Source organism: Anastrepha obliqua, chromosome 2, assembly GCF_027943255.1.
Source record: "Anastrepha obliqua isolate idAnaObli1 chromosome 2, idAnaObli1_1.0, whole genome shotgun sequence".
Taxonomy (NCBI): domain Eukaryota; kingdom Metazoa; phylum Arthropoda; class Insecta; order Diptera; family Tephritidae; genus Anastrepha; species Anastrepha obliqua.
Genome location: NC_072893.1, coordinates 91,214,725 through 91,233,050, shown reverse-complemented (window position 1 = coordinate 91,233,050; position 18,326 = coordinate 91,214,725). Strand labels below are relative to the sequence as shown.

At 35.3% G+C, this 18,326-nt stretch overlaps 1 protein-coding gene across 3 annotated transcripts in view; it reads left to right on the top strand.

The window, feature by feature from the left end:
• LOC129238858 (probable WRKY transcription factor protein 1) overlaps positions 1 to 18,326 on the top strand; it is a 161,379-nt gene that overhangs the window by 112,984 nt on the left and 30,069 nt on the right. For all 3 annotated transcript variants that reach the window (XR_008581811.1, XM_054874080.1, XM_054874079.1), the window contains exon 3: positions 6,032 to 6,265. Coding sequence is in view for 2 of the 3 variants with exons in the window: in XM_054874080.1 (XP_054730055.1) it covers positions 6,032 to 6,265 (234 nt within the window). In the remaining variant the exon portion in view is untranslated. The remainder of the gene's footprint in view (positions 1 to 6,031; positions 6,266 to 18,326) is intronic.

The window sequence follows — 18,326 nt, the reverse complement described above, 5'->3', positions numbered from 1 at the left end:
CACTTTTCAAATGCGCCGTTATCTTTTGAGTACACTTAACACTTAAGGTGTTTACTACATAAAGTAACGATGCCAACGACTGTTCTAAGAAGGCCAACATGTTCTGTGTTAACCCACTTTTCTATTGTCATCAATGAAGCGCTTTGGCGGCCACAACCAAGCGACAGTGAATGTATGAGTGAGTAGAGGCAGGCGCAAGAAGTGGTCGTTTCGGACTAAAAAAATATATATAAATGTGTTTGATTATTCACTCGTGCGCTTACTTATGTATACATATTTGCACATGGCTCAAGATTTAATATCAAACGGTTCCTGTGCGTATACGTAACCATTTTTCGCATCTGCTTGTACACTTTTCCACTCTTTTCTGATTTGTTACCTCGTCGCGCCTTATTGTTGCAAGACATAAGTAAGTCGCTGGCATTTCATTTTCATTACCATTTAAAAAACATTTTATTGCTTGAGCTTTGCTGCGAAGTCAATAATTATTTTATGGCCATTCACCAGCGTTGGCACTTAATTCAATTTTTTTTCACGCTAAGAACTATTGCCAATTTGTTTTTCTTTTCTTTTTTTTTGCTTGTACCTCATTCATACGCATTCGCTTTTGTTTATCGCTGTTGTGGAAGATATTAAACCGTTAAGAGCTGTTCATGCTCACGCGCTTACAAACAAATGCGTATTTTAATGGATATAAACACATACATACATACATTTACATAAACTGGTGTATGAATATGTAGAAAGATATTTCCAGCATTTTGGATACTGTAGTGCGCCTGATCGAAGATAAGTGCGCATTTTGCCCGGCTGGCGAAAGAGGTCACTAAAAGTGTGGTTAATGCGGCGCGAGAAAAACTTATTTTATTTTATCAGCAGTTATGTATATTTTTACGAGTTTTCTTATTTCCTTTCTTTGCACGCTTTAATAAGATTTGCTTTTACTGAGCGTATTGCGCCTTTACCATTTTATGGATAACTAACAAGTAAGACATTTTTTTTAATGCAAATGAAGTTACGAGCGACAAGGAAATTGATTATTTAAAAGTATATACATGCGTTAGGGTGCTTCACTCTCCATAAAAAAATTGGTACCATTTTTCTATCGGAATTATAAAATTTTTATATTTTAAGACGTCAGCCAAATTTTTCGGAAAAATGTTATGATTTGCGTGAGCTGAACCAATTTTAAAGTAACTACAAAAATCGAATTTTTATAAATAAAAATATTTTTTCCACAAATGTTAAAATATTCTTTCCACAACATTTTTTCCACAAAATATGAGCTTTACGACACCGAATAAAGATCCAGCAGTTCCGCTGGCTGGACAATGTCGTCCCAATGAATACAAACGCTTCAGCCCTGAAACTATTCGATGCGGTACTAGCTGGTGGTAGCAGAGGAAAGCGTCCTTTGCGTTGGAAAAATCAAATAGAGAAGGGATTGGCTTCCCTTGGTGTGTCAAACTGGTGTCAGTTAGCACGAGAAAAAACGACTGGCGTGGTTTGGCAAACTCGACCAAAACCGCTTAAGTGGTTGTCGCAAAAATCAAGAAGAAGTAGAAGCCACTTAAAAAAAATCCATCAGAAAGCAATCCGTCTCTTTGTATGATTTGCTACGTGTTTGGCCGAGCCTCCTTCGCAATATATAATTTCCTACAATTTTCTACCGTTGTTTGCCGTTTCAGAATGACAGAACTTTCAGTGGTAGAAATACTCTCACAGGTTTGCCATTGTCTGAGGAGTGATAACCGCTACAGTAGACTTCAAACTCTAAACCAATCGAGAGGTGGTCACTCACAAACTCACTCAACCTCAACGGATTCCAGCAAATCACGGCGCCAGGTCAAATATGCCCTTCAATGACAAGTGAATCATGATAAAGTCCGCTAATGGACTGATATTTTTTTATTGAACCCTGCTTTTGGATATACAATTCATCGCTACAAACGAATATAAAATAGAAACAAATACCCTCATGATATATAAAAGATGGCGCAAACTTAATCACCCATTGCAAGATTTACAATAAATTTTTGTGCCATTGGGGTCGTACGTCAATTTTATTTCACACTTGTCAACTAGAAAGCTGAAGTAAACAAAAATAATGGAGCCCATAAAGGCCAAATAATTTTGCATATTCCTTAAAACACAAAGATAAAGATGCAATAAGTACATTTTAGAACTAACCGAGTCCAAATGGAACAACATTTTTTTACTTAAAGCCCAAAAAATCGTCGTTATTAATAGACAAAGAAAAAACTAAGACTCTCCTTTGCCATTAGCACTTCATAAATTATATAGAATTTGTACCATAGCAGCTGAATATATCTGACTTGCTTTAATATGAAATTAAGAAGGAATAAAAAAGAAAATTCTATGCTTTTTCTAATATGCAACACTTGCAACGGTCGCCGTAGCCGAATGGTTTGTTGTATGACTACCACTCGGAAGTGCGTAGGTTCGAATCGCCGTGCATGAAACAACAAATTATACGTTCTTTTTCTAATAGAGATCGCCCCTGCGAAGTATATTTTATACCTCAGAGATCAGTATTTTGTTATTTCTTATGCTTATGCGGTTTCATGGTAAGATCAGAAAAAAACTCCCACTTGAAAAAACTCCAGACGTAAATTTGAAAAATGTTGTGTGGCATCTTTTACCATACATCATCTTCTTGTTTTTTTTTTGTTTGTGTTATACGGAGTAATTTTAGCGCAGGCTATTAAAAATATATAAAAATCTGCAGAGATTCTAAAAGAAGAATATTAAAAGGCCCAAGCGAGGCTGTGACACATAAAAGAGATAAACAGAAAAAGAAATAAATAGAATTTTGTGTTTCTCCCATCTGCGCTTCACTTTATCTTTTTATCTTGAAGTGGTGTTTTTCGTTCTTTCTTAATTGACATATTTACATTTAAGTACATCCAACGAAATGTTTCTTGTAACTGCGCTTACTGGCCTTAACTTAAGTTAATCTTCTATTGATTCACATTTTTATGAATATTTTCAGTGACCAAAAAAAGGTAATAAATCTATGAAATCATTTTCCAGCTTGACCCACAACAACTAATTGCATCGCACACTCAGCTGATAAACAACTCCGAAAATACACATACATATGCACATACGAATATTTACCTGTGGTCTTTTCTCCTTGAAAATTCCAATAAAAACAAAAACGAAAAGTAAATACACAACATAAAAAAACAACAATTTTTTGTCAAAGAAACTAGCACAAAACCTTAGATTTATGATCGCCAACCACAAAATAACACAAACCAGCAAATAGTAAATAAACCTTGAATAAGCTTTTCATGAAATTTAAAATCATATTTTTCACCACAAATAAATAAAGTGCTAAGTCAGTTAGTAAGAAAGTGTGTGTTGTTGAATTCATGACAACCATGATCTTGATTCCCAACCGGTATGGGAACTCTTCGCCACAGAGGCATTCCGCGGATTGCAAAAAAATAACAGCAAGCAAAAACAGGATCAACTAGAAACTATATATAGTACACATACACATATGCAAATGCATACTCGCATGCATGCAGGCAGCATTAGCAACATATCTCAATATACATAAATAGATATAACCAACTCATACTACAAACTAAATAAATAGATGCGTTCACCAGCCGGGCTATGGACCACTACCACTACTACCACCACTTGTTACTATCAAGCATGGAAATAGCAAACCAAATAAAGGCAATGGAAGTGCACGCAGGTTAACGAAAATTGCAATAACAAAACACAAACCAAACATGTTAGCAGGCAATTTACTCAGAGCACGCACTAGGAACAACCATTGCTGGCAGCTCTTGCTACAAACTTCAACATGTTGCCGGTGTGGCGCTACTGGTTGCATTAAGGTGAACGCATGCCATCATATAAAGTATTTGTATTTGAAAATTTAATTAAAAATAATTGCAATTGAAGCTGCTCCGAAGAGGTGAATGCAAGCACATCCGAAAAAAGTCCATTACTACTGGAAACGTGAAAAATTGAGCTTGCCTAGTTGGTAGTTTTGGAATTTTTAGTTCATTGCAATTGCAGGTGTAGATGTGATTTGTACGATGGCCTTGGCTGATAATTTTTTGCATTATTTTTCTGTGAAGCAAAATTTACTAATTAAATTAAATAAATCTTTTTTATATAATCCAAATATATTTGAATGTTTAAATATTAAATCAGGCCTGCATTTGAACTTTTTATACACAAATAATTTATTCAGGTCCTGCTAAGTTTTGACAATTTTGACGGAATTGTCTGATGTCTGGTATAGCTTGTATAAAGAAGGCATTCTCGTGGTTCAAATTCTATTTATTACACATCTGCATGAAAAGTCAAGCAATAAATTTACATAAATTTTAATAGTATATATTTAAATTGGACTCTTCTGAGGATCAAAAATTTACCATGACATGATTTAGTTAACGATAAACGAGTCAATAAACACTTCCGTAAGACGCCCAATGGCTTTCGTCACCTACTCAGCATCGTATAACTGTATAATGCTCCGTCGCAAAACTATAACTGTTTTCGCTATTTATTTATATATTTTTTTTCAATTACCATTATTTTTATAAAAATATAGCTCGTTTTATAACAAAGACCATATTAATCCAAGCTTCTTACTCCAATAGCCCCAGATGTTAGTTTCCTTAGCACTGCAATGTAATTATTTATAATTATATTTCATATATATTATATTTCATAAAAAAATAAATCCAAGCTACACACTTAGCACAAAATTTATAAAAATTCAAAAATTTATAAAAAAAATGTATAAAATATGGGTATACAGTTTTATAGTCTATTAAAATTTAGTATAACAAAATGCAATTTGAAGTACCTCAAAGGTCTAGTTTGATTTTTATCGTTTCTTTCCTGGCAGTGTTGCGCATTGTCTCCATATAACGATTGCGCGATATTTTTGTCAAAGTCTTAAAGCTGTAATTATTATAATGATTTTTCCAGCGAACTTTGCTATGCAATTATAAGAAATCCTAGTGAACAAAAAACTTCGGTACCTCGTACATTTAATCGATACGCATGGTCCTAGTTTGTTACCAGAAATACTCCAAATACCATAACAGTTTTGTAAAGAATTCCTATTGGTTTCAGATTAGTAGCGAGAATAAAAATTCTTCCTTTGTTTTTTTTTTTCAATTTCCATTATTTTTTATAATTCATTTTATAATCACACTTTGCACAAACTTACAAAAATTCAACAAATTTTCATATAAATTCTAAAATAAATAAAAAATCGAGTACAATGTTAATAGTCTATTAAAATGTACATTAAGTGGTGTTGATTTTTGATAATTTTCCCGCTGACAGTGTTGCGCATTTTCTCCATATAAAAAACATGTCGTGCACTCTGTCCACTCCAGCGCCACTGCATATACAAAAGACTAAAAAGATAAAACTATCCCTTCATAAATTCATACTTTTTATGTATTTATTTATTTGAAGCCAATGAGCATTTTGGCATTTTAGACTAAGAAAAACCACAAAAATGGGTAGATAACAATTTTTTTATCACGGCTAGCAATAACTCGCCGAAGTAATTTTGGCCGATTTCACCAATACACTCTTGTTGTTTCTTTCTCATACTAACGAACGCCAATTATAAATACTAAGGGGAGAAGGTCTTAGTATGCAAGGCAAAAAGGGTCTCTACTACTTTCAAATTATACCTGAACACTAGCATGGGAGCGGAACAGAAGATGTTTTGTCGTTTCCTCATTCACCACCCACTTATTTATGTACAACAGAAAAGGCAGAAGTAACTTTATTATTGTTGAGGTTGATGGCATCAATATTGGCGGCATGTGCCTCTCATAAAATATTAAAAAATCGGCATATTCTTTATATCCTACATGAAATCTGAGATTAAAAATTTAGACAAATTCTACATATAAAACCACCTCAACAACATTTTTTTATTCATATTAATTAAAATGATGTTTACTTCCTTCCCTCTATTCTTATAATATCATTTATGTTACATTTATTTCAGAACTTCAAGGAAAAGGATGCGGGAAAGGTGGTCCTCTACACAACGAGTATGGGCATCATACGAGACACATATGCCAAATGTGCAAATGTCAAACAGATACTGCGTACGTTACTAGTGAAATTCGAAGAACGAGATGTTTTCATGAGCATCGAGTACCAGCAAGAGATAAAGGAGCGAATGCACTCGGAAACGATAAAAGTACCTCAACTCTTCGTGGAAGGCCAACACATTGGTGTAAGTACAAGACCAAGAGTTTAATTTCATTAAATCCAGAAATCACGTATTTTACATTAACTTCTTCATCAAAAGGTAGTGCACGTTGCAATATTAATTCAAAATCTAAATCATACAACTCGTCAGTTTTGATACATTCTCTGAGATGCATGTGGTATTTTCATGCAGAACGTTTTCTGTCAAAGGGCCAAGAATAAATGTTGTATTGTATCTTTTTTTCTTTTTATTATTTGTATCTTAAAGGTTGTTCAAACTTTATTTTTGCATGTTTTTGTATACATCTTTCACGCTATTTCGCTGCATGCAACGGTTTCAGTAGTAAAGTAACATCCATGAAAAATTGCTGAATCAACTGAAGCTGCCATTTGAATGAAGGCAAAAAAGTATAGAAAAATCAAAGGTGAAGAAGTCACGAAATGGCTGCTGCATTTAAGTATGGAATGTCCTCCTTCACCGCGCTTACAAGGCCAAAACGTGTGTCGCAGCTGGGCGCGCTATTACAATTACCTGCGAGCGAGCGTTTGTGGTGGTTGTGTTGGAATACTGTAGTTGTCGATAGACTTGTAAAACATGTGTATGTTTATATTGCCATATACTCGTACCTATACATGAAACATATGTACTATACATGCAATTTTGACTTTGTTTTTTTTTTTTTTTTGGATAGAAGATAAAGACGATTTTCTTTTGTTTTTTGTTGTTGTATTACACAAATACTTGAGTAGCTAAAATCACACAATTCAACTTAATATTCGAGACTAATTATTTTAAAGTAATTTTCCTCGATAGTTACACTGCGTGATAATTCAATGTATCTTGTAAAATCCGTGAACTTTGTGATTGATTCTGATATTCTTAGGCTTGCCAAATATTAATCAGTACCTTCTGGCTCACCACTAATAGACAATTTTGGACTTTATAGCGTGACCAGATAAGAACGATAGAAAAAAGATATTTATTATATAAAAAAACAACGGTGTGAGATAGCTGCTTTTTTGTTAAAACTACATTTATGGATATAGCCCAACATGTACGGCGTAATTCCGGCAATGCAGTATTGACTTCGAACTCATCCAAAGTCATTGGTGGTAGACTAAAGACTTGACATAACCCAAGAGAAAATAATCGAATGATGCACAAATCTTTTTTGAGAGGGCATATTTGAAGATATTTTCTGTGAAGATATTTTCCTGTTCAAGAATTTCTTTGTTGTCTTCATAAGTTTTAATAAAGGTTGTCAAAAAAGTCTTGCGGTATTTTTATTGAATTTTCAATTGTTCATAAAATTGGTTATAATAATGCGATTTAGGTCAAATATGCGCCGTTTTGTTCTATGACGAGTTCCCAACGAGATGCCAACTTCATAATGCCCCTCTTATAGAAGCTCGCTTCCCTATTGTCAAAAAACTCGAAGAGCCAATTTTCACAGGACTCTCTTGTGGACAACTTCCGACTACCAAGCTCGTTCGCCATGGACAGAAATAGGTGGTAATCACTTGGTGCGAGATCCGGACTATACGGTGGATGCAAAAGAACCTCCCATCCGAACTCCCGGAGCTTCTGGCGCGTCACTAAAGATGTGTGTGGCCTGGCGTTGTCCTGATGGAAGACAATTCGGCCTCTGTTGATCAAAGATGGCCTCTTCTGCATGAGTGCTGCATTCAAGCGGTCCAGTTGTTGGCAGTACAGATCCGAGTTGAGCGTTTGGCCATAGGGGAGCAGCTCATAGTGGATGATTCCCTGCCAATCCCACCAAACACACAGAAGAACCTTCCTGGCCGTCAAACCAGGTTTGGCCACCGTCTGGGCAGCTTCACCGCTTTTCGACCACGACCGTTTGCGCTTCACGTTGTCGTAAGTGACCCACTTTTCATCGCCAGTCACCATCCGCTTCAAAAACGGGTCGATTTTGTTGCGATTCAGAAGCGATTCGCATGCATCCATACGGGCAAAAATGTTTTTTTGCGTCAAGTCGTGTGGCACCCATACATCGAGCTTCTTTTTGAATCCAAGCTTCTTCAAATGGTTTATAACGGTTTGATGACTCATGCCCAGCTCTTGTTCGATGCTACGGCTGCTACTATACCGGTCTCTTTCGATCAATTCAGCGATTTTATCGCAATTTTTGACGACAGGCCTTCCGGACCGTGGCGCATCTTCGATCACCTCTGCACCAGAACGAAAACGTTGAAACCATCGTTGTGCGGTGGAAATGGAAACTGTATCGGGTCCATAAACTGCACAAATTTTATAATATTGGCAGCATGAGATGCATTTTTGCCTTTATCGTAGTAGTACTGTAAAATATGCCGTATTTTCTCCTTATTTTGCTCCATGTTTGCGACGCTATAACTCACGAACGACTAAAAGCAAACAACAATTAATCAAACACGTGTTAGCACGTGAAAAGAGCTTTCCAAAAAGCTCTAGCGTGAACCGATGCGACGAATACAACTAGAACTACGCGCTTGCAAAGACAAGCTTGCGGAAATACCGCAAGACTTTTTTGACAACCTTTATTTCAAACCGTGATTCACGGTGCTTTGTTATACTTGAACATTTTGATGACATTTCTGATTTCTTCTTTTGTTATAGCAGAACTTCTACTAAGAAGAGATAAGCATAGTCTTAACACACTGATTTCAGTTATTACGGGGCACTGCCTAATCGGTAGGCACGCCCAGAGAATGGGTGTGCAAACACATAACTTCTGCAAAAGTTGTCTAGACGAGGAAGAGGAAGAGACGATCCCGCACCTTCTGTGTCACTGTCCTGCTCTATCCAGACGTAGGCTCGCCATTTTGGGCGGACATTTTTCCAACGAATTAGAAGACCTCGGCTCTGTCGAAATTAAGGATCTTGCGAAATTTTTGAATAGCACACATTGGTTTCAGGAGGGATAGGGGCTAGTTCCCCACGCGGCATCTCAATAGGCCATAAGCCTGAGTGTGTCCTACAATGGACAACCGCTTCAACCTCACCTAACCTTGTTATAGTTGGTCCTGTCAACGTCTCAATTGGCAATGGCTCATACACAGATCTATTGGCGTCCAAAAAAACGGAATAGATGGTACTTTGCAGGGCACTTTTCTTATCGCTGGACTCTAAAATAACTTCATTATTGTCATTCATTGCAATGGTGGGCATTGATTATTCATGCATTCGATTTTTGCAGAACGTATTTTGCGTCGAATTTTATTATTAAAAACTCTAAAACAATATAAATGCCTGCAAGGTAGTAATCAAGTTGTCTAAAAAGTTGTATAGAATGAGATCTGGTGTTTGCGTTACAGATTCGTTTTATTATGCGTTTTTGAGTTACTACGATGGGAGACAATTTATAAGCCGAAGCAGACTATACCATATTGTAACTTTGTCTCAAATACACATAGCATAATAAACCATTGTTAGTGTGGACATATAGTAAGCTAAACTTTTTGAGGCAGTAGAAATTGCGAATGGTGTAAAGAATGTATGATTTCAACGTATAAATATGTTCAGCCCAAGCCAAACGATCTTTTATTACACACTACGTAATTTAAATTTTTAACAGCATCAACTTTGAAGCCGTTGTCACTGCATTTGATGCTGCAAGCGTCCGAGGCATTCAGAGAGAATGCAATATTATGCAAGTTAAAACGGAACATTCTGAGGAATGAAATGTGTGTAAAATCACAACAAAGTTTAATTTTACTACAGGGTGGGCCATATTGCGTTTGCTTTTTGAACCACCTAGTTTTTTGAGAATGGTAACACAAATGACATGTCAAATGTGTTCATAATTTACCCAAAGGTTTGACATTTACGAAATGGGACGCTATACGCTTGAACAAAATTGGGAAATATTGAAAACCTATTTCCAAAGTGGTGAGTCTTCTTCTTATTTTCTGATTTTCACATCGGTGGCTACGTCAATAAGCAAAATTGTCGGATTTGGGGCTCAAAAAATCCACACGTTACTGTAGAGAAGCAAATGCATCTACAACGAGTCTCTGTTTGGTGCGGTTTTTGGTCTGGCCATTTTTTTTCGAAAATGAGCGAGGAGCCGCGGTTACAGTAAATGGCGAGCGTTACCGTGACATGCTCAACGAGTTGTTTCCAAAAATTGAAGAGGATGACATAGACGCGTTTGGTTTCAACAGGACGGTGCAACTTGTCACACTGCCAAAATTACACTCGAACTTTTGGTTATGGTTTTTGAAAACCGAATAATCAGCCGAAATCCCATATCAATCGGCCGCCTCGGAGCTGTGATTTAAGCCCGTTGGACTATTTTTTGTGAGGAGCCGTTAGGGACAAATGCTATGCGAACCATCCAGAGACGATTGATGCTTTAAAACACGAAATCGAAGTTGCCATTCATGAAATTGGAGCCCAAACAATCGAAAATATGCTTAAAAATTGGGTTGATCGAATGGCCTACTGTAAAGCCAGTCGTGGCAGTCATTTGAACGATATTATTTTTCATTCATAAATTGCAATGTTCAATCTTCAAAATAAAAAAAAATATTATAGTTTGAAAAAATATTAATTAGTTTTTTTTTATAGCCGATTCAAAAAGCAAATTTTACATGGCCCACCCTATACTTAGAAGCTCTTTGTGTCAAGAGAACCAAATTCTCAACAAATGTTTATTATAGTTAATGATACATATTAATTCAAGGTAACTCGCAGAGTTATACACAATACCTAGATCATCGAAAAAATCATTTACTTTGGTTTTCAATAGAAGGTGAAAATTGAATTTATATACACTAGAAATAATAATGGGTCGAGAACAGAACCTTGGAAACCAGGAGAACAAACTTTGAGCTACTGTAGTTATTACCACTTTTGCTTCTTGTGATCCGTGGGAGCGGCAGATTTTAAACCAATTGCGTAAAGCTAAGGAATCCATTTTTTTGTAATTAATTAGAAAAAATTTAAAGTGCCCCAGAGTTACAAAATTTATTTTCTTTATTTCTCTGAAAGGCAGATGGTTTTTTATGAGAGCTTTTTCAAGGCAGAAATATACTCGGAAGTTTACCATTCCCTGCCAAGGGGCGACCACTATTAGAAAAAAAAGTTCATGCATGGAGATTCGAACCAACGTACTCCGAATTCCGAATGGTAAGCACGCACCAAACCATGCGGCTACGGTGGCCGAGCAGGAGAAATTATATTAGTTAAAATGATGCGAATTACGTTATGGACATGTCATCCAAGTAATGCAGCGAGTGGACAAGCTCTTCATTGATTTCATGAACTGTGATTTAATATAGGCACTATTATTTTGTTATTCAATTCAATTCAACAAATTTGGAAGTGCTTTAATTTCATTTGAAAATGTTTGCTCAAATTTGAAAAAGGTTTCGTTTAATTTGAAGACGATTGAATTTAAACTGAAAGTGTAATATGAGAAGGAAAAGCGAACGCGCTTGCTATTTGTTTAAATGCAGGAGGTAATATTAAAGATTAAGCTTCCCAACCAACAGGAAGATCAATCTCAAATTATAATTAGCAGTCTACCGACCATATTCTGAAGAGTAACAGCACCAAAAACTTTTAGTAACAGCTCTAATTTTTTTTAATGCAGTATTGATACTTACCCCTCACCATAGTCGAGAGATGGAAACCGGCTTTTATTCATATATCAAAAACATTCATTTTGAATGCCTGAGTGTTGAACATTTGCTATTATGATGATAATATTTTTATTCAATTCCAACTACTCAGAGAGGAAATACGAGTATAGGGGTTTCTAGGTAAAGTATTAACGAAACTATATGAAGTATGGCATCATTCAAATGTCTGCCGGAGCTTCCCACTATGGCACGTTGGATTCGAGATTCAATTGTCCATGATTTTGCTTCGTAGATCCGGTTGAATTTGAATGATTGGCCTAGGTCATGTTGTTTTTTTCGACATCGCCCGACTGCGTCCTTTTAGCATTAGTCTTAACTTCATAACTTCAGACAAGTGCGAGAAAAAGTCTAGCGGGGTGAAACCATATAAACTTGAACCGATAACAATATCCTCAAATAAAGTTGTATAAATTATTTGCTAATGGCTTGGCATGAATGGACATTTGGCACCAGTGACTGTCTAACAGACAGACAGACACCTCAACTATCAGCATCGACCTATTAGAAAAGCTTAAATAAAAACGTTATAGAAAAAGCATTTTCTACTAACGATTTATTACAAATATTTTGAAAGCTAAATGTATTTAAGTATGTACACTTATATTCTCATAATTAAGCCATTTTATCTTGCTCGGAAGTATTTTATATGAGAGAAAATGCTCAACATCGCATGCAAAAGAAATTGTAAAATATCAACGCGATTTTTGAGCGACTTCAAACTCACTCTTAATTATAAATACTAGAATTAAATGGGATATAAAACTGTATACCCAGAAGTTTTTCAAGGGCTCTGATTAAACAGTTGAAAATTTTGATGATAACTTTTTGCTAAATTTTTGTGAATATTATCCAAAGTTCGAAACCTTGTGATACAATGCACTATATTTTAATAAAAAATTAACGAGAAAAATCTAGCAATAAATATATTGTGAATATTGTTAAAAGATAAAGTGACTTAATTATATGAGCACAAGTGTATGTGTATAATAAAATTAATCAAATTGTTTTCTATGACATTCTTGTAAGCATAATTTGCCAGAGTCTTACATACTATTTTTGCGCAATCGTTTTTTAACACCTCATTGCGTGCTTATGCGATTCTTTCGCTTCGCCATTCACCGGTTAAGTGCCAGAAAAAAGACATAATAAACGATGGAAAACAATTGCTAAACAATTTCAAGACTTCTCTTTTAAGCTATTAAATCCGCAGCTGCAATTATTATTGCACCAACACAGATTTTATGGTATTTAGTTTCAGACAAATCAAGCGCACTGCATACATAGAGGAAGATTAGCCATTGTAAATACGAAGTTAGTGTTGCAGCTGTATGTTACCAGTCCATAGCTAATGCTATATTCGTGTGCATTATTTTTGCCGCAAATGATTTATGTTTTTCACAGTTAATTTTTTCTCAAAAGTTGCTTTCGAAAGATATGTAATGATGCAGAAAATGCGTTAAAATCTCTTGACATCCTTTCGTATGCAGGAGTGTAGTCTACTTTCAAGTATTACTTTTCTGGCTTTTTTATTTGCGAAATACAACTCTCATACACACAAAGTTGCACAATGAAATTTAATCATTAAAATTTATAGTGGCAGCCGCTTTCGGTCCATTAGTTGGGCATCAAAAAGTATTGATGCAAGTGAACCAGTTTTCGAAAAGTTAGTGCTGAATAAAAACAAATCGTATTAGCAGTAAAAAATTGCTTTGACGTAAATAGGGGAGTTTACCACTTTGTCAGCCGCATAGGCATTGCAGGGGACAATGTCTGGTTATGCGCACAATGTTTGAATTATAATCCGGAATGACGGGAAATAATAAAGAGAAACGTAGAAAAACAAGCAACATTTCTCCACACACAATTTTAATAGTAAACTGATTAATTGAATTGAAATTTCAATACTCAATATTCTTTACGCTTAATTAAAATGAAATGCAGAATTAGACAAGTGTGCAACGTTAACACAAATCTTCCATTAGTAAACAGGTGGTTACAAAAGTAGTAGCTATGGTATAAGTGTGGCGAATCATTATTCAAAATTGTTTTTAAGTTATTTTAATAAAAAATAAATTTTCCTAATTTTACTTTGTAAATGATTTCGAAATGTATTGTTTGGCAACACTGTGCGGTGGAGAGCAATCAGCTGACACGGTTCTACGGGAATTTTCAAAAATCCTGCGATAAAATCTACGATACTATGATACGGAAGGGAAGTACAGGGGACTGTGTTTATGTCGGTGAGTGTTCGCAGCATTAGTCTCGACCTTAGAATAAACACTATTGGGTATTTATTTTATAGGAAAGATAAAATAAATTGCTTTGTAAGTACTCATCTAAGTTTTACTTATCAAGGTTAAGTTACGTTGAAGCGGTCGTCCACTATGGGACACACTCAGGCTTCTTATTTCTTCTAAAATCAGGGTGTATTTTTGCACTTCGAAATTTCAGAAGATTTCTGGGACCTTCCGAATCATTCAAAAATTGTCCACATAAAATGGTAAATCTCTTCCTCAACTAGACAGCTTCTGCAGAAGTCACGTGTTTGCACGCCCATCCTTTGGATTTGTCCGCCTATTAAGCCGTGTCTCGTTATTCAGGAAATCAGTGTGCTAAGACTTTACTTATTTTGGCTTAGCAGAAATTCTATGCGTTAACTTTGAGAGTCGGTCACAATTGTCAGGCTATACTGCAGCTGGTTTCATTACGCATTCTTCAGTATAAAACAGAATTTAAATCTATTACGTAGTTGCAAGTAAACTCACAAAAATAGCCACAAACAGATATATGGCAATCGGGCTGAAAAGATTTTTCTCTACTCTGCAATGTAAAAATTATCAAAGCCAAGCATACCGAGACCGAACTCTTCTTGGTCAATTAAAAAAAATTGAAGGAATGACGAAAAGTTACGGTATTTTGTACCTCTTGCACTAAGTAGAAGAAGTATTGAGTTGCTCTGATCTCCATTTTAGTTCCTATTTTTTAATTTTTATGAAAATCCAGAGTCACAATCACAATTTGTATTGAAAATATTATTTTATAACAAAGCATGCCATCACGATCTGAGTTACTCTGTTTGGTTAAATATTTTTAAATACTATTCAAATTTGGGTGCTCTACGACATAGAATGCTGGTGGAATTCTCGATGGTTAAGTTGAAAGAAATTGCAGAAAAGAAAATGAACGATATAGGCAGATTCTTAGTCAAATCAAGATGGTTTGAGTAATAAAAAGCAGTGGTTCTACTAGTGTGTATCAAAATGGCAACTTCGGTGCTAATAGGATCTGGTAATGTGCTTTCCTCCAAACTTTACGGCTCTTAAGTCACATCTCGTAGAGAACTAGCAATGACACTTGGGATGCTCTTACAGCAAGTTTAATTCAGTCATAGTGTCAAAAACTATTTGAATAAGTGTCTGACTGGAATTGTGACGATATCATTCCTCTTTCAGAATTACAATTACAGATAGATGATGATGCATCCAATATTCAATTCATTGCAACTTTGCTTCAGGAAGTAAAATCATTGCAGGAAGTCTCCCAATCTGAGCAAAGGATTGTTGAACCTCATTCGTAACCCACAGCTTTACATGAATAATACTGTAAGAAAGACGACGAAATAGTCGGAGAAGGAACTAGCTCAGTGATGGTAAATGGTTTTTTGAAAAATCCCTACACAGCCCAAAAAAATTCCCAACTTTTCCCTACGAAATTCCCTACATTTTTTTCTCCTGTGTTTACACTATAGTGAGGAAATTGCAACGTCAAAATTGAATTGTTTGCTTAAGGGGTTAGGCCACTCTAGCATTTTCAAAATATCGAAATTTTTTTTTTTTGCTTAAAAGATGCTTTAAACTCTTTAGAATATAAAACAAAAAGTCCTATGCGTGAAAAAAATGTTTATCTCTAATATTTCGCACTTTTGCGCGAGCGCCTCTGACGTCTCTGAACCGACTATTCAAATTTAAAGCGTGTTTATCTCAAAACGTGATTTTTCAAAACGGCAAGCAGCATAACACAAACAATTTTTAATATTTTCACTTGTAATTGTACAAGGATCTTTAGAACATTATTCCGCACTGAAATACGTACGGATTTTTTTATTAATTAATTAGAAAAATTTTTATAAACAATTAACGGTTCCATTTTAGACGAAAAATTCTACTTTTGACTTCAAACATCTGCAAAATACACAAATTTCAATATTTCTAAAATCCCGTACGTATTTCTACAGCTATACTCACGTCGATTGAGAAGAATGTTTTTAATTTGGTTTAGGTGGACATTTACGTCAGTTGTACTGCTTGCCGTGAAGTGCCTTTTTCGCAGGGCGCGTTCAGAGATTCACTCCAAAGGCGCCATTTTGTAATATTTTTCAATAAAAATATTTGTAATTACACTTAAATACATGCTTAATAATATACTTAAAAAGTTTTTTCCTGGCACCTTTCTTTCAATGTAAAAAAAATCCTTAAAAAACTGCTTTTTTACAGTAGCTAGAGTGGCGTAACCCCTTAAGGGGGGAAGCTGGTCTAGAATTTTGAAAAAATCGAAAAATTTTTTTTTGTCTTAAAAGGTGCTTTAGGGTCTTAGAAATAATATACCAAATGAGGGATGCCAGCAAAAATGTCTAAATGCCCAAATTTTTCATTCGACGGCAGTGCCTCGCAGGTATGATTTTACAATACTTACAACTTTAAACGCGTTTTTCTCGAAATCACTTTTTTTAAACTGGCCGAAGACATAACTCGAACAAATCTTTACCGATTCTTAAGAAATTTTGACAATACATTCGAAATACCTTTCTCCGGAGACGTACGTAGGATTTTTTATTTATATTACATAGTTTTTTTTTTAATCAACAATTTTATGTCGTTCTTTATAGTGAAAATTGTAACTTTTTGTTCAAACGTGCACCATTTCAAAATATCGAAAAAATCCTACGTACGTCTCTTTCTGTTGTTATATACATAGAAACTAAAAAAAATTTATTTTTTGATCCAGGACAAAAATTAAGGAGTTTACGTCTTCGGCAATGGACCCACTAGAAAAAAGGCGCCTTAGGAGAACTGCTGGACAGCGGCCATTTTGAAATTAATTCAGACGAAAAATTTTGTATTTGTACCATGAAAGCTATATTATTAAACCTATTTCACAGATTTTCGATTGATTCCTTTGTTGAGTCAAAATAAATTCATAAAATATGCCCATTTTTTGCGCTCTAGACCAGCTTCCCCCCTTAAGTTGTTTTAAAAATTCCGTACAGAGCTTCTGCAGTGCAATCAGTTCTTATTGGAATTAAATCCAGCAGCTTAACCACAAACCTCTCGCTTTCCTCGTTGAAAAATCTCACCATGAGACACATATGCTTATTGAGTCCGATGTCTATGCTCCCATCGATCATTATGGAAAATTTGTTTATTTTTAATTTTTTTAACTAAATTGTCTTTTTCCTCTTTTGCCAAATCATTTTTTATTATGCTGGTGCACTTCTTTCTTCCGAGCTCAGAGTTTTTTATTATTTCAGAATCGGGCACGATTTCTTTTAAGTGTGGGTTTAAATGGTCCACCACTTGCAGCGCAACATTATGCTCAGCAAAGAACATGCTAAGTCTTATTTCGAAATTTCTGGAACCATTTGGTTTACTCGCTTTTTCTAAAAGAATCTGTTTATTTTAGATATCTTTTTAATTTCCTTCGTATTTTTTGGTGCATTTTTGTTTCGGCGTGTTTCTATAAATCAGACTTGCCACAGCTCAAAACTTTGTCGCACGCATTGCATTTGCATTTGAATGGATCGTTAGCCACAGCTTCAAACTAGCCACTAAAATTTCGTCGTCAAGCCACTTTTGTGTCCGATACTTGCATTGTTTTTCCTGGTGTTCCTCCGAAGAGTCAGTGGAAGAGGAGGAGCTCATTTCTATAAAATATATGCATTTTAAATATAAAAAAAGCTAAACCAAAATAATTGCAAACTTACTTCAAAAGTGAAAAGCACCAGAAAACGTGGGACAACTAACAGTTTTCGCGCAAAGAAAAAATCGTGCTAGCGTTAACGAAGAAAAAAACAGGCAATGTTGCCGTATTAACGCTTTTAAAAGTATGCTGCCATAAGGAAAAGAAGTCTGGCATGAAATCTTACCGCGAATTTTTATTTTAAATGAACTTTTTTAATTTTACCCCGCTATTTTAAATTTTTTTTTGTCCTTCTTGAAAATTCCCTACATGTACAGAATTTAAAAAAATCTGTCCTCCTTTTTCGAAAAAATTCCCTATTTGTAGGGAATTTTCCCTACATTTACCATCACTGAACTAACTAACAAATGAAATTAGATCGGAGGAGTCAAAATCAACATTCAGTGCTTGGATTGATCAGAACAAAACAACGCTTGCTTGAAGGATGTTATGACGCTGCAGAGGCTCAGAAACTGTGTGGT